This window comes from Rissa tridactyla, chromosome 2 (genome assembly GCF_028500815.1).
Source record: "Rissa tridactyla isolate bRisTri1 chromosome 2, bRisTri1.patW.cur.20221130, whole genome shotgun sequence".
Classification (NCBI taxonomy): Eukaryota; Metazoa; Chordata; class Aves; order Charadriiformes; family Laridae; genus Rissa; species Rissa tridactyla.
In genome coordinates this window covers 123124577-123151436 of record NC_071467.1, presented here as the reverse complement: position 1 = coordinate 123151436, position 26860 = coordinate 123124577, and the positions used below count along the sequence as shown (strand labels likewise).

The following is a 26860-nucleotide window of genomic DNA, read 5'->3' as shown; positions in this document are numbered from 1 at the left end:
ATCAACAGTGTCAACATTTCAGTCAATGAAACAGACGGGACATTCAAAATTGTGAGGCAGTACCTAGCCAAAGCCAGCGCCCTGTTTACTCTCTCCTCCAGGCCTGTGGTGCCCAATGCTTTCCACATCAGCCAGAACTTGAATGCATCCGGACGCCTGCTGCACTGAATGGACTTGTCACCAGTGTCATAGCTGACATCGTAGAACTTGTCCTGCTGGAACAGGTACGCAGCCTTGGCAGAGTAACAGTTCTTCAGGAGGCCCTATTAGAAACACAATAGAGACTTAGATTGCTGATAAGCATTTTGAAACCTTTTTATCTTCACAAGCCAAAGCCTTTTTTTCATGCCTGTACCAACAGAACAGAATGAAACAGAACTGGATATGCACGAAACTATCCAAAGCTTATGGTGTGGTTTAAGAACCCTGGATGAAACTGAACCCAGTGAAGTCAGCACTGACAAGGAAACTTTTTTTATTATTATTGTTTCATAATGTCACTGAAGAGTTGCAGGCTGAAGAAGAATTCTGACTCCAATCTCAAGAAACCGTTGGAGTGGGTACTACAGAAACAGCTGCCCAAAGACTTACATGGGTGGGGAAGAGGGAGGAGAAGCAGAAGCCTATGTCCACTGCTCCAGTCTATAGGTAGGAAGAACAGCCTGTGAGGAGCTCCCTACATGTTCACAAATGGCTCAATCTATTCCTTCTTTGTCAAACAAAGAACTTTATATACAGCACAGTTAGTTGCAGGTAGGGAAGATTTTAGGCCCAAGAAATGTACGTTTAGCCCTTACCAGAAAATAAGGTCACTGAGGATTTAGCATAGGTTATCTGACTCTTTTGAGTGAAAACACCATGAGATTAGTACAACCTCGATTTTTGTCTCTTTTCACAGTTCAGACAATTTTAACATTTGAAAATGAACCTCAGAAAAGGTACTTTAGCATACCCCAATTATGGTTTGTTAATGAAATTATTTTTATTCAGCAATCTCCAGCCTCCAACTTCTGAGAGGCTGCCTGGGCAGAGATGAGCAGCAGAAAACAGACAAAGATAAACGAGTAATGTGGCGAGTTCCAGCAAAGAACAAAGCCGGGAAACAGAAGGCACAGCAGCTGTTATAGATTTAAAGGTGCAGCGGAAGAGAAGAGGCATAGGACTGGCCATTGGCTGAAGAATGAAATATGGAAGTATGCTCTGTAATACTGTGAAGTAGAGAGAAGGGCTGGCAGAGAGCAGGTTATAAGAGCAGAGATGAGGGTGGGCCTACAAGGAGCCCAGGAGACAGAAAAGTCTGCAGATTTGTCAGTGATATTAAAAGTGTGTTAAAAAAAAAAACCCAACACAATCTGTAAAGTAATACTAGAATATAAATTCAGATGAGGTTAAAAACGTGGCTACAGCATCTGATTCAGATCGTGTATTTCAGTGACAGTTGAACCAGAAGTCTTCCATGCAGAACAGGCCAAGGAACAGAAGTGGACGACATAACAGAAGTTGCTAAACAGTATCTCGAAGAGCACAATTCATTTTCCTATTCAACATCCCTCTTCAATTTGAGCCAACTGAAAAAGCATTTCACATTTCATCCTTTTCTCTGCATCTGCTGCAAGTCCGATTTTAAAATGGCAACCAGTGTCTGACATCACTCTTAATCAAAGTGTCATATTGCCATAACAGAGGTACAATTCTTGATCTACATTACAATACTCTACTGTTAGGTTTGGAACTCGCAGTAAAATAAAGAAAAAAAGGTCAAGACAAAAAATCCAAAGGAGAAATAATCCACTGGCAGAATAAGTCTCCCTCTCTCCTAGCCTTTTCAATTCCCTCCATCAATACTAAACAAAAAAACCAACAATCTGCACACATATTCATTGAGCACAAAAGCAGAACAGCAGCAAAGGTTTCTCCAGAACTTCCATAGGGGTTTGACAATCCCATTGTAATATTGCTCGTTTGCAAAAAGAGCAGCAAATTCAGTCCAAACTCTTAGCCACAGGACCAGCACATTCAGCCTCGTGAAATGACAGTTTATGCGACAGCTTGGGAAAAAAAGGGGCAGCGGCTGCTCTCCCTCTGCAGTCATCAGTGATAATGTGCTGCTGCAGCACACGGTAGCTGTTGCTGGAGAGCCAATGCTGGGCGCAGCTTTTTGCAGTATACAAGATTCTCACACCTACTTTCCAACTTTCTCAGAAACAGAAAAGCAAGAAGATGACATTAGAAACTGAAGAAAAGTCAAGTACTGAAGCATCCATCCATCCTTTACAGTTTTTCTACAGCTTTGTGTTCTCTGGCTAGCAGCTGCGCAACAGGAACAGGAGTCTGTTTGTCAAGCCATTGTGCCCTATTCATTTCGATCTCCACACCTTGATTTTCAGGGGAAATACAAGTTTACCAGTCCTGGTATTAAAAAAAAAAAAAAAAAAAAAAAGGCAGCAACATCCACAAATTTCTATTTATAGAAATAAATATATCAAAAATTTCTTTGTCTCTTACTGGCTTTAAAATTTTGCACAGTGTTTCTGCAGTGAGTGTACAGCAGGGTTGATCAGTGTGGGACTATCTTCTGCCTTATCAGAATGTAATACAGCTGCACAATAGAGGACAACACAGGATATTAGTTCCCCTCATGCCCGTCACCTGAGAAATAATAACTTTTGTTTGTCACAAGAAACCTAAACTCAGTTGGTTAATATTACAGAAAGACTCAGAAGTTCACTTAAGATCACAGTACAGCTGCAGAGTTTTGGAGTTTAAAAACAAATGCTCTAGAGTGAAAATGCAACAAGGACAAATAGTTCAATATCTCTGAGTGAACTCAGATTCCTGGGAACATATTTAATTTAAAAAAATAATAATAATAAAAAACAGGTACTGTCCTACTCTCCTGCTGCATCCGAAGCTGACAAGACATGCTGGTTTGATGATCCTTTTCCATCTGCTTATCTTACTAATAATGCAACGTGCTCAAGAAAATCTGCTGAAGATATTGCCTACTGTCAATCTCCAGAGGCAAGTAAGGTGACATCCTCCAGCACGTCACTAGAGCAGACAGGAGAAGAAACAAAACTCATGCTTTGCGGGAAAGAAAGAAAGAAATATGCCAGACCAATGCAAGAAGCAAGGTGGAGGAGAAAGAGGAGGGAAGAGAAAGAAAGCGTTGAAGAACAGAGTTTGGGCAGGGAGGACAATAGAAGAGGAAAAAAAATCCAAAATAAATTTTATGCTCAAGAAAGCTGTTACTTCTTCATCGCTGCTGTCTCAAAAGTAAGAGATTCAAACATCCTGAAGACATGCAGAGTCATGTCAGTTTTGCTATTCAAATGATGGAAAAGTAGAAGGAAAAAAAAACAACCACCACAAAGGAAAAATTATGCTTTATAACTCAACATTCTCAGACACAGGAAGACCCCAACAGTTTTCCACACAGTAACTGAGTTGCTCCATCTGTTCAGAAGAATTGCAAAAATTTCATTATAATTGCCCCATTGACAAGTTTGAGATTCTTTCTTCAGCATCTTCTATTACTACTTTTTGCAGAGAGACTAATGGTAGTGTTCTGCCTTATACTGGGACTGATAAAGTTTAGAAAATGGAAATACTATTTTCATGGAGGGCCCGGTCCACTATGAAGTTTCAAATAGACTGTGGTTTGGATGAAGTCTATGGATAGTTGCTGTGTGTTCTAATTAATGGCAAATAAATGAAAAATTATTGATATGGAAATCAATATATAAGAGCTCCAGTTTCATAACTCAACATTTTTTCTTATTGAGCACACTTAACCTACAGCAAGCCTTCTGATCTCTTTTCATTTCCATTGCTAGTTAAAAGTGAAGTTCAGCTTCATTAACAAAACATCTTTTTCCCCCCAAGACAAACATCTTCCTGATTTGCCTCATCTGAAGCAATAAGGACAATATTTTCAATGGCATACTTGAAAATTCTCAAAAGCAATGCTGTGCAAAAGGTCACCCCTGTAATTCACTTCAAGAGGTGAGAAGGAGCTCTCAGTTGTGCTAACCCCAAGCAGAAAGCAATGGGAACAGCATATTTCCTGCAGCTGCCCTGGAAAGACACCAGAGAAGTAAATATCTTTGTGATACTGATAATGATGAGGAAGAGATTACACTGTAGATGGCTACCACGATCACCTCAATCAATTATATTCTGTGCTAAACTGGGACTTCATTAGCTACATTCTTTGAGACTTTATTTTTAACTAATAAGTGAAAATTCTGCTCATTACTTATAATTGATTGCTAATTACCTAACCTAGTGCCACACTCAACCGAGTCACAGAACTTTGGCATTGGTGATAAACATTAGTTCTCTATTTATATGGTGATAATATTGACAATATGGATAGCAAGGACAAATCAGAGTAGCTCTGTGGTCCTAAAGGAGTATGTACAACCCAAGACTGAGTCACAGCGTTTTAAGAACACATAAGAACAGAATTGACTCGCTGATGTTTTGAGAATATTGGTCCATCTAGCTTTCTGTTTAAACAGTCACTGCCATTCACCCCACAGCAATACAAGTGTTTTCTGAGTAAGTCCATCTTCCTACAAAAGTGATGAAAGCTACTCAGGGTATGGCAGTGGAAGAGGGATAGTTGTGCATTTCTTGAGCGCTTTAAGCACTGAAGAACTACTGTAATTGATCTGAGTTTTTACGGAGGATTAACCAACCTCTTTCCCTCTGGTGAAAACGCTTCTCCCTTCTAATCAAGTCAAACGCATATTTCTCTTTATATCTCTACCTGTTCTGGAAATCATTCCAATTTTGTTTCACTAAGGCTGGAAGACATGCATTTATTGGCATCTTACTGCAGTTTATCCTTTGGGGTTTTTTTATCTGTCTAGGAAAATATTTAAATACAGTGTTTCACACCAATAACCTAGCTGAAATGTCTTAAGCCTATTAACACTGCTAAACCACATAGCTTTATTGATGCTGTGTGTCAAAAAACCCCAAACCAAACAAAACCAGTCAGTATTACATTTGCTAATGGGAAAATCAGGGTGTTACCACCATGTCAGAAATGTGATGATTCCCTTCTAAAGATTATCTTTTCATAACATAAAGTAAAATACAAAGCTTAGGCTTGTTAAACTATATATATATGTGTGTGTATGTATTACACACACACACACACACACATATATATATATATATAAATGGAAGAGGATTATTTATAGAATCACAGAATCACTTAGGTTGGAAAAGATCTTTAAGATCATCAAGTCCAACCTAACACTGCCAATTCCACCACTAAACCATGTCCCTCAGCACCACATCTACTTGTCTTTTAAATACCTCCAGGGATGGGGACTTAAACACTTCCCTGTTCCAATGTTTGATGACCCTTTCATTTGTCCACTTATAGGTAGTCCATAGTTTCAAAATGGACCTCAAAGCAAATGGGAAGACAAGCTAACAAAACTTCCTTAATTAAATCTTCAAAGGGAGCTCGGGCTTGATTCATAAATGGGACTTAACATCTATGCTTAACATTTCGCTGCTCTGATTTCTTGCAGAATTCAAGACTTGAGAAACTACCTGATGTTCCTTGAGCATTCACCAGCAGAGCAATGTATGCCAAACTTTTTCAGGTCCCACCTCAGCATCCAGATCCCACTGAAGCATCCTAACCACAGAGTGAAGGAATTATGTTCACATATAAATGCGTGCTTCATCTGCAGCCAGCCGTAGGTATTTATGTAATTAAGGAGCAGTGGAACAAGCTCCGAAGTGAGGAACCGATACATGTACTCTTCCATACCCTTACTGGTTTCAAAATAGCATTTTTAATTGGAAACTGGGCACAGCTGCCTGCTCCAGATCTGGTATAGTGAAACAAGGCCTTTCTGCCAAAGTGTCTTAAATATGCATTTGATCTTTTTTCCTTAAAGATTTATATTCCAACATTTTAAGAGACGATAAGAAAGTATTCAAATTTGTATGTGCTTCTGTTTGCACATAAAGACTGTGATGGCACACACACAAAACATGGAAGTGCCAATTTTCCAGGAATTAAACAGAAAGTAAAACACGCTCTCCGCCCTGTGCAGGGAAATCTTCTACTTTCCAGAACACATCACACTGTACAATAGGATGTGATTGCATGATCAGTAATACTTGTATTTTCACCCTTCAACAGCCTGGGATTCAGCTCTGCAAGTATTTCCAGCACAACATTGCCTGGCTGTGATTTCGAAGTGGAATAGAATTGCTCTACCAGACGTTACACTCCATGGAAGGAGAAAACAGAAAGGCTGCCAGAGCCCTGAAGTTGGAATACAGTTTGTAAAGTGACTCTAAATGCCAGGGCAGCTAGAATATTTCATCTCTCTCCATTTCTTTCTTCCTGAGAAATTTCCACTATGCAGCCCAAGTAGTCTAATCATTACCTGGGGCTATATGTAGGTACTGGGCCTAATTAGTTAAAAATATAGCACTGAATTCTTCCCAAGCCTGCAACTAAGATGCCACATTAATCTTAGTCAATAACTTCATTCTGCTTGTTTTTCATCCTGGAATAAAGATAAAGTGATGGACGGCTAGACCTGGAGTCTAATCCTCTTTAATCCCACAGACTGTAGTCTAAGGAAATGAGGAGTCACACGTCTCTTTGCTGTCCTGCCATGTCTCACCCCTGACTTGGAGCAATCAGCTGCAAGAGAGCACCGATTAGCATCTACGTTCTTTGGTCCTCATCAGTTCTTACTACCAGAAATTAGTAACCAATTACACGGATAGCTAAGGACTAGCAGCTGAATAGGAACTATCAGGTGTTTTGACAGAGATTTTTAAAAGTGATTTACAAACTATGGCCACAAAATAGTGATGTAAACCTCAGGGGCTCCATATCTTCATGATGTTCAGTCACTCATAACCTACGAAGCATAAGCTAAAACTCACCCCTGGTGGTGGACAATGGGCATAAATTTTAGCAGGCCGAATTTGAAATGGGGCTTGAAATAATTGACCCCTTACTAGTTTCTTTATTAAGATAGAATTCCACAAAGATATAAGCTGGGACTTTTACCACATTGCAGACTCATCTCACTTTTTTGTCACTTAAGATCAGAGCTCTGTAGTTTGCTTGCTGGACCTTTTAATTTGTCACGGCTTTTGGCAAGCCTAAGTCACCCTGGTGATAAGGAAGGACTAGTAGAGCGAGGAAAGAAGGCTCAGCACCTTTACCTACATGTGCTCCAACTCCTATCCTTCTCCTTTTCCGCTCTGGTACGCCCACGTAAAGGGATGCAAAGAGGAGCTCTACGTACTTTAAATGGAGATGCAGTACTGCTGCAGTCCCAATGGATGACAGCTATTCTGAGGACTTTGACGAGCTCGCCATTTAAGTGCTGCAGACCCAAGTGACAAAATACTCAATTCTAAATGCAAATCAAGTACAGGAGCTAACTAGCAAGGGCACCAGCTGCAAAGTTTGACAACTGGCGAGTCCAGTGACTTGGATCAGTTTGACCCTGCTCTCTTATTCACCCTTTATTAAATTTTGTGGTGAAACTCAAAATAATATCATTCAGCCTTCGCACTGCAGTGTAGTAAAACTGACTTGCAGTTGTTTTCTAATTATTTCCACTTACATATTACAGCAATGGCAGCCTACCACATTAAAAAAAAAAAAAAAAAAAAGACAGGAGGACTTACAGAGTTGTCTTTCACCAGAAGCGCACAGCACTGGATTCCTGCCAACAGCATTTTATGGGGATTCCAGGCGACAGAATCAGCCCTGCAAAATTTGTAAATGGAGAAAGGGAGGTGGAAATTGCACCTATAATCATGGGTACTAGAGAATCAAATGTGGCCAACAAAATCCAAGTAGATAAATCACATTTCCTGTTTTTTATACCCAAACCCCCATAGGTTCAGAAATCTATCTAATTAACAGTAAAACGTATTTTGGAAAATGCAGCTCTCATGGAGTCCAATAGGCCACACAACTTCCACCTCAGTCCCTGGAAATGTGCCCAGGAACTAAATTGACTTACCTATGGATGCCATGAAGAAGTTTGCAATGCTTCCTTGATATCAAAGCTGAGCCACCCCAAGAAGCCTGTTGGAACATTTATAGAGTTAAGACAATATTATTTCTATAAAGTTCTATTGATAATGCTTCAGCTACTAATTTCTGAAGATGTTTTGTCTCATTTGTCTCTAATTTAGCTGGTTAGCAGGCTAAATTTTGCCTTTAGTATCGCCTACTGAAATAAAGATGTCAGCCTGGGGTTATGCCTAAAATAGAGGAGCTGATGGTTTGTGCCACTATGTGAGCCACAAACTACACTGTCCCTTCTGTGTAAGCAAGGGCATGAACTGAAGTGTCTTTGCATAACCAGACCCATTCCTGATACTGAATCAGAGGTGCTTCCTTTCCCACAGCCTAAACCTAAGCAATGGGAGCAGAAAGACCCATTTTGCATATCTTTTTCCTGCTATCCATTGCCTTTCTGAGACATTCACAAGGGAAACAGTGGAGAATGATAAGCTCTGCCAACTGCAAAGTCCAGGCTCAGATTTTCGACAGAGTTTGGATATGAAAAGCAAAGTTAGCGAGTAGGCAATAGCAGCATTTCTGTTACCAGCAAGGCAACTGACATGAAAACGGAGAAAGACTCGTCACATCCCCTTCAGGTCATCTAAGAAGAAAGTGTGTGGTCTAAGAGTCATTTTAGCCTTCTCTGCAGTGAGGACCTCTCCACTGAAACCCCTTATCAAGTATCATCTTATCTATTCTAGATACCTGTCTTTGGGTAACAGCTTTTGCAGATGTCTCTCTCCATAGATTATAGAAGGAACCCAGACAGCAAGTTTTTATTACACAAGCTTAATTTCTGAGCAACTGGAGTCTCATTCAAGGTAATTCTCATGCATGAATTCTGCAAGGATCAGATTTCACCCACCAGGTTCTTCAGTTCTCAAACAGCAATATTTGTCCACAGGGGAGAGGTGGGGAGAACATGCAAACAGTAGACATTTCATACAGTGCACTTAAGAAATTATTATTAAATATGAAAAAAAAAGATTTTCAATGTTCATGCAGGCAGAATTCACTTAAGCATTTTCCCTGTGAAGTAAGCAAGGCACCTCAGAGATGCACAGGAGGCATCAGTCCACAAAACATCTGGACTCAGCTTATTTAAAAAAAAAAAAAAAAAAGGTTTATACATTTGGGCTAATGAAGAAAAAAAAAAAAATCACTGATGGAAAGAAGATTCCTGACCTAAGCATGGAGAATACATGCTTATTTGGCTTTTCTTCTTTTTTCCTTGAAAGAAACAGATGTGATAGCTGATCTATGAATTTAGCATCAGTATTTGCTTCATAAGCCATACATTAGGAATAAGATCTGCTATCTCTGGGAGACAGGAATGGTAAAGGCTCACAAGGGAAATGAAAGGTTAATAACTTGTCTTAACACGTCATTCTCATTAATGCGGTACATTAATGCACCACATCATATTTTATGTTGTCATGCTCACAACACCCTCGCTGAGGAAAGGGCCGCTGCTCAATCTACAGGTGGGACCTAAGGTAGGAAACGATTTCCCCCAAACTTCACAGTAATCCTATGGCAGAACAATGACTTGAAACTGGGTTTCTCCAGCTAGCCCAAATTTGCCATGTTATGGGAAGACAATCAAACTGAACTTCCTATTCATAGACAAATTTTACTCTTCTCATTTGATGATTCAATAAAGCCAAAACAGTCACTAAGTTATTCCATTATTTTCATAATTCATAAGCAACCCACTGAAATACAATAAATCTTTAGAAAATCTGCATCCAAAGATGGCTGTATTTGGGATGGTATTACTAGAGGTCCCAGCATTTCCACCACCTTTCAATCTCTCCTTGAGCCACAGTACTACAAGATGAATCTGTGCTCTGTGCTTCTTTACCCAGTTCAAAGACCACACACATAGGGAGCCAGGGCTGGCAAAAACCAAAAATTAATGAGAAGACACCTAAGACGACTGGGAATTACTGGCTTTGTCTGTTTGTAAAGACCTCTAATGACTGAGGCTGTACAACTTAACCACCTAATTTGTGTTTAACAATAACGATCCTAAGGATTTAAATTGTCAGTCCTAAACTGTTACCTCTTGTCATACCTGCAGTGGTCAGGGGAACAGATTATTCCTGTTCTTCTCTTATTTTTGCAGCAGCTTTTAAAGCATCTGTAGACTATCAAGTATTGTCTGTTTGTCTTTTCTGGTTTAAATAACATCAGTGCTTTCAATCTTTCCTCATTGGTCATAATTTCTGGGTATGGTTCTGTTTATCCTCACTGCTCTACCTTTTTCTTATCTTTCTCCTGTAGGTCCTTAACCTTCTTGAAACACAGCTTTTTATTTGGACACAATCTAGACAAAGCAGATGGAGCACCAAGCAGAAAGAGACAAATATTTTATATATCTTCTTAATTCAATTCTGAAAGACATTTAACTCTATCTGAAAATGCTTACAATTGCCGATTTGTGATGTACTGCGAACCCTAGATCTTTTTCTGAAGATCTGCTGTCTAGCCAACAATCCCCAGCCTGTGTTTGTGCAGTTGATTATTACAGCTTAAACTTAGAGCTCTGTCTTTATTGAACTGTAGCCTAGTTTTTCCGCTTTTTTCTCCAAACTGTCAAAATCTCTTTGATTTCTAATCCTGTCCTCCCACTGCCTCTTGCAGTTTTATGTCATCTTCAAATTTAGTCTGCATATTCTTTTTCATCTAAGTTAATAATGAAAATACCCAGATAACTTCTAACCTAGAACAGACCTTTGTGGAATCCTACTGAAAATTTTCTCCCCTTTCAGCAGTGAACCACCGGTAACTGCTCTCTGGGTATGATTTTCCAGCCAGATTTTCACTCACTACCACAGCTGTAGCTTGGCAGTGTTTCTCTGGCTTTCAGATGAGATATTGCCAAGACACAATAAAGTTAACTGCTTCTCCTCCACCCATGAGACTAGAAAAGGGAGGCAGACTGATCAAACTGGATTGACACATATTTTGTTTATGACAAATTCAGCTGAGAGCAATGTAGTTCAAAACACAAAGACAATTATTATAACTGTGTCCCATACAATGTAATTGGTAACTATGTATGAGAAAATGACTGTGTTTCATATGCAACAAGCCACTTACAGCTGAACAATGGGAATCGCAGTGCTCACAGTGTGATTAAACTAGCTACCTAAGCACAGGCTAATTGGTCAAACCTGATTTTCTATACTGGTCTAGCCATAGGAAAAAAAAAAGTCAAAGTAAGGACCAGCAAGGAAGAAATGCTCATACATAGTATTTAAAGCTACAGGAACACAATACATGACATATGTAAGTGCTGGAGCTTGAGTGCATATTGATGATGCAAACAAGTCATTAAGAAATGCATCATAGATTAGTGATAGAATGCAATAAGCAACTGGAATGTGTGTATTACTACTGTAACGTACACAAAATAAGCCTGGTTATAGTCTCTGCACTTAGGCTGCTGAATGGCTTGACTGTTGAGACAGTTTGGGCTTATTGGTATTATCTTCTTAAAACAACTTTTTCCTTAAGTCCTCTTTGGATTTGTCTCCATGTGAGAGCTTATCTACTATTTCTGACTTTATTGAAATTTATCTTCCTAGAAGCCCACTGATTTTATGTTGATGTTCTCCCTTTTGCGCTCCCAAAGAGTCATGAGCTTTATCATTTCATATTTAATGAAAAGAGTTTCCCTAAGGCAAATATATCAGTGTTCAGGATCAGAAAATATTCTGAAATGAGATACATCAGTGTAAACCTGGGAATAACACCACTGACATTCATATGAGATATTCTTATAAACAGCTCTTGAGACCATTTGCAGTAGATAATCCTGATTCCCATCAATGATACAGGAAAAATCCTAAATTAGACAGAACTTTCCCTGGTTTTAATCTTTGTTTTAATTGTACTATATCTTTTTTTTTTTCCTCCAAAGTTACAGCTGGCCCAAATGGTAGTACTCACTTGCTATAACTCAGACTGCATAATGTCTAAATCTTTCAACAAGAAGCCAGGCCTTTCAGAGGAAAGTAGATCCTCAAAGATTTCAAAAATATTATATTCTTGCCTAGAAGGCTAAAAGGAGGTAGGCTCACTTAAAAACAAAGAAAAAATACAACTCTTCACTATGTTTCTTAAACACTATTTCTGAATGGCAGATGGCTGGTCTCACTGCACATTTTCACATATTATTCTAGTAAACCTATTTCTAATGGCACCATGAGTGAAAAAAAAAAAAAGGTCACATTATGAATTACAGTCTGTTCATTTTACCATAGCACATTTGTATATACATGTATGCCTGATGTCACTGTGGAAAACTTTCAGTCTCTTCCCCATATGCTGTTCTCCTATAAATACATCTCGAAACTATAAACAAAAAACAAGAAACAGTCATCCACTCTTTCTTCATAGATGGATAAGTGGATGACTTCTTCATAGAGCATGAAAGAAAAGATGGAAAAAAAATACTGATAGAACTCCCGAGAACTCTTGAGAGGTTCATAACATGAATCACATCTTAACAGAACAATTGGTCTTCCCGACCATAAACACAATTTATTACTGTACATTTGTCCTTCTGCTGGGAATTCAATTAACATCTGACAACTACAGTCACTGTTCAAACAGAAAATTGACTTTAAGATATCCACTGACATTTTTACCTTAGCTTAACACGAGGCAAAGCTGGAAGATGAAAGTTAATTCTTTACAAAATACTATCAACTGCCTATGAAGTATAGTTCAGAATAGGGTCCAGGCTCATCCCACCTAACTTCAATTATTCAACTACAGGGAGTAAGGTTAGAAGACTACCCATTGTCCTCCTGCAGCCATTGGACTCACTCATTCAACTCACCTAAGATCCAACACAGATTCTGAATACATCCCTCTTCCCACCAACTATATGTAGACATACCAGAGACTAGCGCCTGATCTGAATGCTGCACTTCTGCTGGAAATCTGCTGCGTCGTTCTCCCCAGCACACAGCCATCAGGAGGCTTTGCAGACTCTTTAAATATTAGGGCTAAATTCTGCATCTTTGCCTCCGATAAGAAAACTCTTTTGATTCACACATACAGCGACTTTATGTATTGATGTCTGTGAGTCACTTAATTGAAACACACATCGCTGCCTACATGATTTTTCTTTAAATACTCAACATTAAACAAACACTATAAAAATTTAGAGCAGGTCTAAAAATCTCCATTAATGTTGCTCCAGATTCTCTCGTTGATCCACGGCTTTTAGTCTAGCCATTCCGGATTTGTGGCATTGCAATTATAAAGAGAATGCAATTTCAGAAAATAGAGTGCTAGTTTTAGAAAAATACATTTACAGCTAACTCTTGCAGGGAATAAAAAGGCTCAATAATTACTCCAAAAAGGTTCATGAATGGATTTTAACATCCAAAGCTAAAATTATAAAGAAATGAGAAAACAAAAATTTCTGAACAATTTAGGAAAACATAAGGAGATCTACAAGAAGCTCAAACCTGTAAACATGAAACAGAATAATTTACGACTGGTTGAGCCAGAAATATACCTTTATTTTAACCTGTATGAACCATACACCACAATTCTAATGTGTCCACTCCCCAACAGAATGTAGAATGAATTTTATTATTGTATATAATCACCCTTGAAGCATTTTCAGGAGGTAGTAAGAAGGAAGAAATTGATTTTGAAATCATTTTGAAATATAACCTGACAATGAAAAAAAAAGGGTTGACTCCTTGTCACAACCAAATTATTTGCTGGCTTTCAACACATGGAACAGAGACAAATTAGAAAGTATTTCTGTTCTCTATGCAAAAAAAAAAAATGTTATTAGAGCCCACCTTATTTCTACAGAGAAATGTCAACAGTCAAAGAAAAATAGCAGTTATAAAAAAGCAATGCTAAACAAAACTACACAGTATACAAACTCACATCAACATGAAGCCAGAGGCCATGCTTTTCACAGATATCGGCAATTTTATCCAGAGGATCAAATGCTCCCAGCACTGTTGTGCCTGCTGTAGCACAGACAAGAAATGGTGCTGACCCCTGCAATAGGATTCAAAACAAAAAATTGTCATTTGCACTGCTCATTTCTTCCAGTATATCTGCAAATCTAAAGCATAAAAAGGACTAGGAATGCAGAACAAAGATGTGACAGTCTACATTTTACTTTCCCAGCAGAAGGTACTGCATTTAAAAGTGCTGACTTAAAAAAAAAAAAAAAAAAAAAAAGAGAGAGAGAAAAAAAAGCATCATTTTCCATTTCCAGTTAACACCATCCTCCCAGGGCAGATTTCACCAGCTTCAGACTGTTTTGACAGATGCTAGTTTTGTCACGATCAAAACATAGCAGATATTTGACATCTCTCTTTATACACTGATTTTCATTTCTCAGTCTTCCACATTTTACTACCATATTTGCTGCCGAATAAAAAGAAAGCTACTAGCTCAGCCAGCAGGCTACCCATGCAAAGAAAGGGCTCATCCCTCTAGGGGTTCCACCTGTGTTGTCTCTACAATGCCCCTGTTCTCTGCCCGGTGAAGAGGAACCTTTAATCAGGGAACATGATTTGCCTTAGGCAGCACTGGCACGGTACATACAACGACGGGGACAGTCAGCACTATCTGACCCCAATGCCTGGTCTTCAGCAAAGCATTATTCTCTTCCTCCTACTTCTGTCTAGGAAACAGGAAGGGCTGTAGGTGAGAACTGAACATCAGGAGCGAGACCACTGGAAATCTCAGACAGTTTTAAAGTTAGGTGGGATAAGGAAAACTATTGTCACGCTGCAGTCTCAGGCAATCACCACAAGTCATCCATTTTGGTTTCGGTGGCTTTGGCCGTTGCTTTTTCATTCAACTAATACCAGGGTGCAATTACAATAGCAGACCAGGTCATGTACCCTTCCAGATGTATGTGCCTGTGTCTGCTTATGAGCAGAAACTGAAACAATGAAAAGAATTGGTGGAGCCTGTAACAACTCCATGAAATTGAGGGCATCAGCCCTAGCAATGACTGTGTGGTCTCACTTGCTGGTAAATTCATGCTGAAGGAACTCCTCTGCACATTTCAGCATCTGTCCCACAGCACAACAACGCAGTTACTGAAGATGCACTAAAGTTGTTATTAAATTGTACAATCTGGGATCCCTGGAGTTCATTTGCCGTGAATTAAATCTCTCAGATGATGTAAGTCTCTCTGCTGATATAACTCAATATAGCTTCACTGAAACCCGACATCAGGTGGAAAAAAAAAATAAATCAAACTCTACACGTGTCTTTTATGTATCTTCACTTCGACCAAAATCTGATCTCTCTTATTTTTAAAAAAAAAAAAAAAAAAAAGTGTTGCCACTTTTAAACATCTAACTACAGAGACAAGCTTGATTCACATTTATACTCTGACAGTTTTATACTACTTTAACAGCATAGAGGACTGCTAGAATGGTACATAATTATGATTTATTTGTATTTTAAAGTTTCTTTACAAATTGCTAAAGCAATGAAAAGTAACCTTGGAATGAGTTTAAATTAATCCCACACATTCACAAAGAATTAGCAGCCTATAATTCGCTTCTTGGTCATTCATTCCTAGTACAACCTACCACAAAAGTCAATCAAACTTACAAACCAGCCTGAAGCTCCAGTACAAAACACTTGCAAGTGACACAAAGATGTATTTGCTGCACCTAGTTTCTGTTAGCTTTCTCATCAATTTTCTCCCACAGCTACATCAAAGTCAAAGGCCCCCCAGCAGCCAGTAGCTAATGTGACTGAATATGGAGACAAATCCAGGATCTCTACAAATTCCAAAGATTGTTGCCATTACATTTTTCCTGCAAAGAAGGGGATTAAAGTTTTATTCTTCTTGACAATATAGTTAAATAAATCTTCCTGACTAAATTCTCTAAAAACAGGCCGAAGACTCTTGCTGTTCGTAGTCAGTGATTGTTTTGTGCTCCTATCACTAGCTAATACATCCTCTGTTGTCTAGAGTCATTAGACTATTTACTGTAATTCACTGAAGTGTCTTTCTATAAAAGTTGTAAAGTAGCACTTACTTTATCAAGGACAGACACAATTACTGAAGCTCTGATGAAATCAAAACCTTCCAAAATACCTGTAACTTCCATTATAATGCAACTGAAATAGTGTTCCTCTGTAAGCCAAGCTTTTTAATATTGAACATTTGTTTTTAAATTGCAGAGGCTGACTTTTTTTAAAAAAAATAAATCATAAACACCAGAGGATTTCTTCCAAATAACCATTAAATTTATTATTACATCAACAAATAAGAATTCTGTTTTTGCAAAAACAAAGAGCTCATTCTCCTGCCAGCCTGCTTGCTCTTGCTCTGTTTTATTTCAGTCCTTTTTTTTCCTCCCAGCTTGCTCAAATGTGTAAAGTACAGGTTGTCTTCCACAGATAATGCAAAGTACAGAAAGAGGCAAGCAAGAGAGTTTCCTCGGTCATTAGGGCCACTATATATCAATAGTTACTCTACCTAGCGTGAAACTCAAAGAAGAGATGTTTGTTTAGCAGATGATGTATCTCAATCAGATATAAGTGAAAGCTGTTGCAGCCATGCCAGTGCACGACAGGACAGCGCTGTCTTTCGCTTTTCTATTAGCCAAAAAGTAGGTTTCCATGGTAGGCGTTGTCCACACCATGGACATTACACTAGTTTCTTGGTATTGCGGACTAAGGGCTGAGCTCTGAATCCTACTGCTCTGATGGACAAACTGGAAGTGAGAAATAAGGTGAGCTAACCAAGCCAAAAGAAGATGCTCTGTGCCTTAGAATTCACATTCAGCCCTACAAGCTTTCTGAAGTACTGTCTTACAGGTTGTGGGAACGTTATGTTAATGTTGTCCAAATACACACATCAGTACATTTCCAAATGCTGGTCTTTGGCTTTCTACTTGGCAAAGTCTCTGGGGGAAAAGAGGGACAGGATGGAATCCCTGCGCTCTTGCTACAAATACTAGGAAGAACCAAATTTAGCATTTTTAGCTTGTATGATAGTTTTAGATACTAAGCCACATGCTACAGACCTTGCTCACTGCAGATGATAGAGCAATAGCTGCTGTAATTAACTGAAAAATCTAGTTTTCATTTACCATTTAAGGAAAATGAATACTGCATCCATTTAAAAAAGGATCAAGGGCAAAAAGAAGTCCTAGAAGAAACATGCTAAATACTTCAGAGTAGTGTACTCAGGACTTTCATTAGTAGTAAACACCCTGTGGAATTTTTCTCCCTCATAAGAGGGTAGCATCTAAACGTCTTGGCTTGTTCCACAAGTTTGGGGCAAAAAGAAAGACACTGTTACAATCACTGCCCTATTTTTAAGATTTCACTCACTCAGTTTTCCTCCCTTTCACTCAGAGACAAGCACGCGGTCTGCATACACTCTTCCCCTCTCCTTCATGCTCTCTCTCCCCCTCTCACCTCTTTCCTGGCCCGTTGGACTTGTTTCTCCAGTTCCTCAGGTATCATCTTACCTCTAAGGGACACAGATTTAAAACTTTTTCAGTTACATTCAAATAGGTTGGTTATGTACAGCACTACTGCATTTTGAAAAGGCTCAGAGAGCACAGCCATGGCTTTTGCTTGCTTACCTTTCATCTGTTTTGATGAAGTACACATTCTCTGTACCAATACCCAGGAAGGAGGCTGCCTTCTTCATGGAGTAATGACACTGTAAGTGAAAGAGGAATGAAAAAGGGAAAAGTGAGTATGCAACTGAAAATGAAAGAAATTTCTTAGCATAGGAAACCTAGGAAATTAATTTAATAGCAACTAACAGGCATGACAACAGCATATCCTAACACAAAAAAGTAAACTGACAAAGCTACACAGCACCAAGACCATCTTTTATTTAACAATTAATGACACACACTGAAGACTGAGGAAAACAAGACACAAACAGATGTGCACCTGCATATGGATGTTTAAAGTGTGAGCTTAAAAAAAATAAAAAGCTCTATTCCATACAATTTTTTTAAGCTGGTTCTGCATTAGAATGAAAAATATGAGTTTTGAAGTGTCATCGGGGAAGAATTATTAATTGTTTCAAAATGTTTTAGTAGAACTGAGTCAAAAGTATCAATGAGTGTAAGAGTTAGGAAATGCATGAGAAGAAAGGTCCAAAGACTACTGAACTCAACAGCCTAGAAGCAACCTATAGGTCTGAAAGTCCAAAAGCACCACTCTTTGGAAACTGGACCCTTAATTAGTGATTTTTCTATACGCTTTCTCTAAACATCAGTTGTTGTCCACTGCCAGAGAGAGGATACTATGTTAAACTGATCCTTGGCCTGATCCAGCAATTCTGTTCCTAGGATGAAGGAGCTCAAGTCCCAATACTTACCAAAGCCTTGTGGTACAATTGGGACTTCCAAGGCTTTCAAAGTCCTATGTCTGTAAAAGGGCCTGAAAGCCCTGGTGTTTAGACACCGAGGTTGTTCAATTGAATGTGGGTCTTAGAAGCCATTAAAGCAAGCAGACTTTAGACAGCACTTAAGCACATTTTCAAAAGTCTTTAGATAAATACGGATGTTGCAAAAGGTCCAAGTGTAGACCAGTCTGTATTTTCCAGAAAATGAAGTATTTCAGCAAAGTATTTTAGCTAGGTCTCATCACAGAGGCATCTTTGAATGATTACAATTACACATAGCCCACTTTGCTATAAGGGCATGAAACTTTGCTATAAGTGTATGAAACCCATGAAGTGAGTGTAAAAGAGGCCCCTTCACCTGCTCAAACAACGTTAGAAACAGGTATTTTATTAAATCTGAGTATAGTAAAATGGGTCTGGCAAGAAGGATACCCAAGCCTACAGTCCACTCTGTACTTTTTTACAAGCTTTTCTTCTATTAAACAGATATCCAAGGTATATTCTGTATTTCCGCCATATTTCCAACATTCACAACTATAAGGACCTGCTCTATGGTGGACACTGTTATTCTAGCATAAGAACATTTTGTCCTATTCCAGAATAAGAGTATGCTGATCTCAACTTAATCCATCTTCAAGATTAGGCTTGGAATTCAAGATACAGTAACCTTCTTAATCTGAAGATATTTTTAGACATCAAAACCACTCTGAACAACCTGCAGCATCTCATAGGACTACACAGTTCTCAGAATCAAAATCGTCCAAAGCCTTGGATTACCACTGCTCTTCTCAAAAAATAAAATTGGCTCTGTTTCACATCATTACTGAAGAGTTAAAATAACCATATTCCAGCAACCGTGAAGATGTCTAGAATTGTTACTTTTCATACAGGAGGTGAAGCCAGGTGGTTAATTAATTCCATTTTCTTCCAGAGAGTTCACACAAATGCAGTTACAGCAGAACATAATTATGAAAAATGTACAACATTTTAATGTGTGGGTATGAATATATTAAAGGTATTAAAGCCTGTCACGCTTATTTTGATGAGATGGATGATCTCAAAAGGCTCTTTTTCTTTTTGACAAAAAGGTTTCCCCCACCATCACCTACTTTTTAAATAAAGGCATACAAAGACACGACCTGATATTATCAGGTAGTGTTAAGAAAGCTTATTTTTGTAACATGACACACCCACAGACCTTTAGGGCTCATTCATTTAGACTTCAGAATAATAAGATACATAGGTGGATAATTAGTCTTACATTACATCAAATTAAATTAATAATGGTAATAATGGTTGTAGAGTGGCTGTGTGTTGTTCAGGAGAAGTTTGGAAATTTTTTCAACCGATTAGTGAATCACTTAAAATACAAGTTGCCTCAATCACTGATTTTCTATCCATTAGATACCAATGAAAGGTATGAATCACCAGGAATAATCAGATTGCTCCAAACTGAGAAAGCAGTAGACCTGCAAATTCAGTATGCTAGTACACAGGCAATCGCTAAATCATGTATTTTATTATAAAAAATGGTATGGGAGACTGGGAGAAAGATAAAAGAGGCTTGAGCACCTGAGAGATTATACCAAAAAGCAGAGGGAAAGGGAAGAATAAAGGGAATATCAAAACAAAACAGGCTGCAAGATACATTATTTCTTGCCTCCACAGGTACTACTGCGCCCCTTGGAAAATTATGTCAGGTCTTCAGTAGGACAGAAAAGGGACAAGACTTATGCTACTACATAGACTTGGAATATGCTCTTTGATGAAAAAAGTAGTCTTTCAGTTATATTGATTGAAAACAGACAAGAATTTCTTTTCTTTTTTCCCCTGCTATCATTACTAAAAGCCATTATGCTAAATTACACCGCAGCATTTTTAAGAAAAAATATACCAGAGAATATTTAGCAGCTCCAGTCACAACAGTGTCAACTAATTCTCTTGTTCATAGTTCTCTTTCAATAAAAAAAAAGAAAGAAATATGCAAATAAAAGGTATTATTTGTATCTAGATTATATAATAAATAACACCTTTAAATACTGTGAGTTCAGGTGACTCTTGCCTTGTCTTTTGCAGTTGTTTGTTTGGACACATTATTAAATCTGCTGCCCTTTGTAGTAAGAAATTAATGCCTTTGAGCACAAGATCAAGTTGGAATAGCACATTTAAGATGTGCTGCTATACTATTTTAGCTAGACATAGTTTTCTTTTCCTTATAACATTTGCAAAGACAAGGTACTTTCCCCATGCGCTCATTAAAACAGAAGATAAATTTGTATTTTCTTGATTTTGAGAAGTTTCCTAGAAACATGATTGCATAAAGCAATTACATTATTATGAGATTGTTTTATTACTCATTTTTGTCTGTTGTAATTTCAACAGGGGACAGCATGGTGAGTTAATGTTGTGTTCTCTCACTTTATTGCTTTCATGATCAAGTGGCACTGGGGAGGAATTTAGTTTCATTGCATCTAAAAAACTGCTCATATCAGCATGCACATTTCAACTGTTTACACATCCTCTTCTACCCTCAGTTACCTCAAATTTAGCAGATTTCTACCTTTTAGATCAATGCAATACATTCTTGGGTCAGAATAAAGTTCAGATGGACTCAAATAGCAAAAAGTGATAAAAAGGTAGGCTAACTACAACTGTATTCAGCTCTTACAGAGCCACAAATCATGCCTCAAGAAGGCAGGATATAACAATTTCTCTACTACTGCTGCTGTCTCAAGAGGAATCACTCTGTAATGGTCCAGCAAGAGAACTACGGAGCAGCAGCATAAACATCATTCATTGTGTATCACCATAATTTTAAGGAGCTAAGCATTTCACTTGCAGGAACAAAGAGCCTTTTTGGTCCTGAAGGCCAAACAGAGCATATGAGGACCACGGGTGGGCCATACACTAAACGTACACCTTCATGTTATCCAAGAACATATGAAAAATACACAGCCCCAGATTACATGAAATGAAGTCACTGACAAGTCCATGCATTCCCCTGCTCTACAGCAAAGCAACTCTTTCAGTCTGCCAAGTGCCAGACTGAAACTTTGGGACTTGGCAACACAAGGCAAAAATCATTTTATTTGAACAGAGTGTTGAAGCCAAGCCCTAAAATGACACAAGTGCCTTGAGCAGCCATGTGTTTTGACTCTTTATCAATACTCTCAGTTCATTACAGCCTCATGGCTTTTCCATGCCAACACTGTTTGCCTGATTGACTTTAAAGAAAAACACAGGTTGTTAACTTCTCCGGGATCGTTTTTTTAATCATTTGCCTGACCAGTGACAAACAGGTCTATGTCCTCCAGGACACACACACGCACAAAACAAAAAAAAAAAGCAACCCAAAATAAAAATAAATAATATAAAATTAAGAGTATATAACACAAGCACTTATATACTTCTTTTCAGCGTGGGGCATTTACTAAATATATTCTCAATAATATTATATATCTGAACCAAATAAAGTTCCAAAAGGTAATCTTAACTTGGACTCAGTACAAGTGGATCTAAAATAAGGATACACTAACACGCACATCTCCTCCCCTCATAACCATGAATAAATATAGAGATCTTAGACAATAGTCCCAAATACTACAAATGGCAGTTTTACAGCAAGTGATTACTGAGTTCAGAAGACAACATGGCTTTGTGAATCAAGCAAAGTATTAGAGATCAAGAGCATCACCTTACAAATACTTTACCAATTTATTTTTCCTGGTCATTTGTATGTTTTATGGTTTTGTTCTTTCTGGTGAAGCAAATATATCAAAATAAATTTATTCTGTGAGTCAGATAAAATTTCTTTTGTCATTAAATTAGATGTTTCTTTATTTTGGAGTAAGAGAGTGTACTTTTTATTTAAGTCTTGGAATGAAATCTTGCAACTTTACAATAAAAATTCTATGCATTTCATCTCAAAAGCATTAAAGGAACACATTTCAACCTCGTTTTTTCCTCCTTAGCTATTTTTTAAGATGTAACATGATGTATTAAGTATGAACTGGCATGTCATTTCATATACACACTTTTCAGAAAGAAAAAACCTAAATATATTTTGCCTGGGGAAAAAAAATCCCTTTATTTAGGACATTTGGATTCTATTCCAAAATATATATGCTGTCTCGGATAACTTATGCAATGCCTTCATCCTTCTATTTACACTGCAAACTGTTTGGAGCATAAATTTAAGAGCTAAAATTATTTTGGTAACTGTATACTCCCTACTACAATAAGGTTCTCGCTTCCACTGAGACCTTTATACAGTGGAGTCAGAGTTAATAACAACTCTGTACCAATCAAATGATAAACTCTTAAAATTGGCGGCACAGGTGAGAGAAAGAAGCATCTAAAAAAAATTAGCTTTGGAATAAATGCATGAATACAAGTCAGCTTTCCACAAGCAGTTTAAACAAGTATTATTCAAAAACTTTAACACTAGTCACACATTTTCAATTATTTAAAGAAGAACTGTCTAAAGATCCAGCAGGCCTTCCCAAAATGCTTTATGGTGGTTTTGGTTCTCTACCACTGCCAGTCTGTATGCAGACATAGGGCAGAGTGGGAGCTGCAGAGAGACGTCTCACAGGTCAACAAGTGCTCAGCTTATTCCAAATTAAACCTGCAGGAAAAACACTTTGACATCCAAAACCTACCTATGATTCCTGCTAGACCTTATGCTGTGGGAAACCAAATGCTGCAGACCTCCACAACATCCCACATATATTCTGCTATGGGTTTGCCCCACGTACAACCTATTCTTACATCAGGAATTTCCAAGAGCAGGAACATCTGTGTTTGTGTTCTGCAAGCAAGGAGGCTTCTGCAGGGAAATTTACCGTCAGACTTCTCCACTAGTCTCCAATATTCCATATCATATACTGATGACAAATGTAGTGTACCAGTCCCCCAGCAGACATGCAAATGACATAATTTTGCAGCCATTGAAAAATAAATTTCAAAAAGCATTTTTGGTTTTGTTTTTACCTCTTCTGAAGTGAACAGGACTAGCCTTGGCAAACCCGAAAGCCCTTTTTCCTTTATCTCAGGACAAAATCTGTATCTTGCTAAGTTCATAGCGTACATATTAGAAACAGAGCCACCTGCAGAAAGAGACACACGAGTATCATATTAGCCACAGTCCTAGCACTTGTGTTGTGTTCACATATGAGGCAAAACAGTCTTGTGCTTCACATATTGAGGGGAAAAAAAAAACCACCTCAACACAGAATTAGCTTTTAGATGCATGCATGATAGCTCCTTTCCTCCTCAAAACCCTACAGACGTAAAAGGAACTTTGGGCTCAGCAGCATGCACGGAAACAGAGCTGGTTTGAACACTCTTTGTGAATATTTCCTGAAGAACAAGAACTGTGCCCAAACAGAGCCCTCCTTGACAGAGAACACCCTGCAACAGCTCCTTCCCATTCACACTGAAGCAGCAGTAGTTCAGCTGCCTGCACCAAGCTCAGCTGCGGCTGCATCGTACAGAGCTTAGGAGATCTCTCGGGCAACCAGACCTCAAGAGTATTATGAGGAAAAGAAGGCTATGAGGGGAGGGCAGGAAAAAAAAAAAAAAAACAAAGGAAAAAAAAAAAAAAAAGAGTGAATGAAACCAGGAGATCTGCAAGGTAAGATCCAGACAGGTTTTATTCACTTAAAAGAGCAAAATAATAAAAGAAAGCCTTACATAAAACTAGTATAAAAAGGTACAATTCATTTATCTTTTGACAATATCTCAGTAATTTTTAATTAAGCAGTTCTGCAGTGAAAGCAAGGATTCTACTGAAAACACACATCAAATCTGATGTGAAAAAAACCCATACCATTAATATATTAAAAAAAGGGGGGGGTGGATTTTAGTTTATTTATTTTTCTACTACTCACATGTAGGTTAGAATTACTGACTTTGTTTTCGTTTTGGAAGGGGTGGGGAGTAAATCCATTTGCTCATTTAATTTCTCTTCTCACCCCCAAATTAGATAGAAAAGCTTCACGTCTAGCCTAATAATTTGTTACCTGAATAATCTGTGGACTAATATTATTATGCTTCATTATATCCATACAATGGGCTGGAATGCTGCTTTACAGAACATTTGAAAACTGTGGCTTATCAAGAAGCTTAAGACATAGTTGTTTGGTTGGCCTTATCATAACATTTAAAAAAAAAAAAAAACACCCCAAACTATCAAAACTCAAAGGAGTTAAGATCATGACATTCCCATTAAGATAAACTCTGGCTCCCACAGCTGATGGGCAGGATGCACAGATCAGTGCCCTCAGGCACCGCTGGTTGGTGTCTAGCTCATGTATCAGCTCCCTGTCTGTCAACCAATTTGACTCTATCCAACGAGGCTGTTGGTATTGCTGTTAATAAAGTCAGGAGGGCATCAGTTACAAGCAATTAATTTCCACATAATTATATTTAATGTATAACTGTTTTCATTCATCTGCTGATCAGATTCACAGAATTATTACTAGAAACACATAGAATAAGCCTGGATGGTGTGTGTGTGTGTGTGTGTGTGTGTGTGTGTATGTGTGTGTGCGCATCGCTGGATTTTTACATGCATTTTCAAACATCCTGTACAAGTCAAATGTTCACAAAATTACCATATTAGTTGATCTATCAAGACTCAGCTTGAAATCTGAACTGCTCCTACCTGGATTAAATATGCCATCACCCTCTTCCCAGCCTATGAACTCAATCATTTTCTTGATGACTGCTTCTTCCACCAACAGAAACACGGGGGATACTTCATATGTATATCTGAACAAAAATAAAAGCATCATGATTAGTATTAAGACTACAAGAACTCACGCCACAGAATATTGATAAAATTAGGTAAGTGTTTCTTGCACCTTCCTCCAATCTATCAGAAGCTGACCATCATCAGTAGTAAAATTCTAACTAAAAACACTATGGACCTGACCCAATAGAGCAATTGCTTCATTCCTGACAGCATCACATGGACACTTCTACTCTCAAAGTAATACATCAGAGTTTGCTTTTAAAGTAGGTCACACGCTTAAATTTCAGCTATAATAACCTATTGCAAGCAACAACTTTTAAACCTAGACTTTTTGTTTAGGCTTTACATTTGCAATGAAACAGCAGTCAGGTAACCATTTGCACTCATCTCTGTGCTGAATGCTTCAAAGAAAACGAACAACTGAGTAAATCCTATTAATTCATTTTTATGCACTAAGTAAAACAAAAAGCCTAGGTTTAAAAGTGTTGAAAAGCAAAGATCTCCTCTCTTAAGCCCCACCTCAAACTAGAAAAAAGGCCTCATCAGCTTAGCCAAGTTTTGGTGAGCTATTCAGCCAATCCAAATTGTTTTCTCTCCCAAATTCCTGCCCAATTCCTACCTCCTCTGTAACACTGAAAACAGAAATCAGAAAGGGGGGGACACACATGCTAATTTGTCATCAAATATGTCACCAAATCATCTTCATTGTCATCAAGAGCAGAAAGAACTACACTTACACACTTGGATTCAGTGCTTCTGTAATGAAACGAGCCGCTAATGAGTAATAATCTATTCCAGCATACAGTTGATTGAAAAATCTTGGATGACCTGAAAATACAGATGAAAAGCAAGCAATGACAAGATATACATGAAAAGAGAATATATAACAGGCCCTCTCAGCTGAACACTGATCACTGCAAACCACGATTCACGCCATCATTCTCTCAGTATTTTCTGGACTTGCTGTCCTTTTCTTAGGTTAGACAATCCTTTGAAAATAAATTTAATAATCACTTTCAGATCCCCAAACAAGGTTTGCGAGATGTAAGTAGTGCACTGAATGAATATGGGTTGTTCACAAGTTTTATAAACAAAAAAAAAAAAAAAGAAGAAGAGGAATTGACAACTGAGTAAACACAGTGGCTTTTAACAGTGGTCTTGAGAGGCCAGGATGGATGCTCAGCCAAATTTTGCTAAGCAGTAGAATACAGGAACGCGCCAGTCCCAGGTAGCTGTGCCTGTGCTCCCACCAAAGTCTCGGTATTGATGGAGAGAGGCAGTATAAGAGCTTGGAAAAACTTGCTGCAGACTTAAAATGACAAGTTCAGAGAATTTGTTTACCTGCCTTGAAACTCTGAGATATAACTAATTATGAGAAAAGTCTATACTATTGCTGATTATAAAAACAAGTCAGTTCAGCAATGGGATCAACACCTAAATTTTAATCCACAGCACAGTGCTTTTACATGCAAAACCAGGTAAACTATACAGCTCCATTTATATTATATCTGGGGCTTCCACAAACGTTTGTACTTAGATTAGGGACTATTTGCACAGCACATTTTTATATACAATATCCTTTCTAAGGTGACATAGTGTAACAAATTTAAATCTGAAGGCAATTTAC

The 26860-nt window shown here is 38.2% G+C and overlaps 1 protein-coding gene across 2 annotated transcripts in view; it reads right to left on the bottom strand.

The window, feature by feature from the left end:
* The window catches only part of GADL1 (glutamate decarboxylase like 1), an 85759-nt gene that overhangs the window by 45988 nt on the left and 12911 nt on the right, over nucleotides 1–26860 (bottom strand). For both annotated transcript variants that reach the window (XM_054192989.1, XM_054192990.1), the window contains 9 exons: nucleotides 25971–26061; nucleotides 25144–25250; nucleotides 23469–23584; nucleotides 17698–17777; nucleotides 17528–17582; nucleotides 14006–14122; nucleotides 8034–8098; nucleotides 7693–7774; nucleotides 64–263 (listed from right to left, as the gene is read on the bottom strand). In XM_054192989.1, the coding sequence (XP_054048964.1) occupies nucleotides 64–263; nucleotides 7693–7774; nucleotides 8034–8098; nucleotides 14006–14122; nucleotides 17528–17582; nucleotides 17698–17777; nucleotides 23469–23584; nucleotides 25144–25250; nucleotides 25971–26061 (913 nt within the window). The remainder of the gene's footprint in view (nucleotides 1–63; nucleotides 264–7692; nucleotides 7775–8033; nucleotides 8099–14005; nucleotides 14123–17527; nucleotides 17583–17697; nucleotides 17778–23468; nucleotides 23585–25143; nucleotides 25251–25970; nucleotides 26062–26860) is intronic.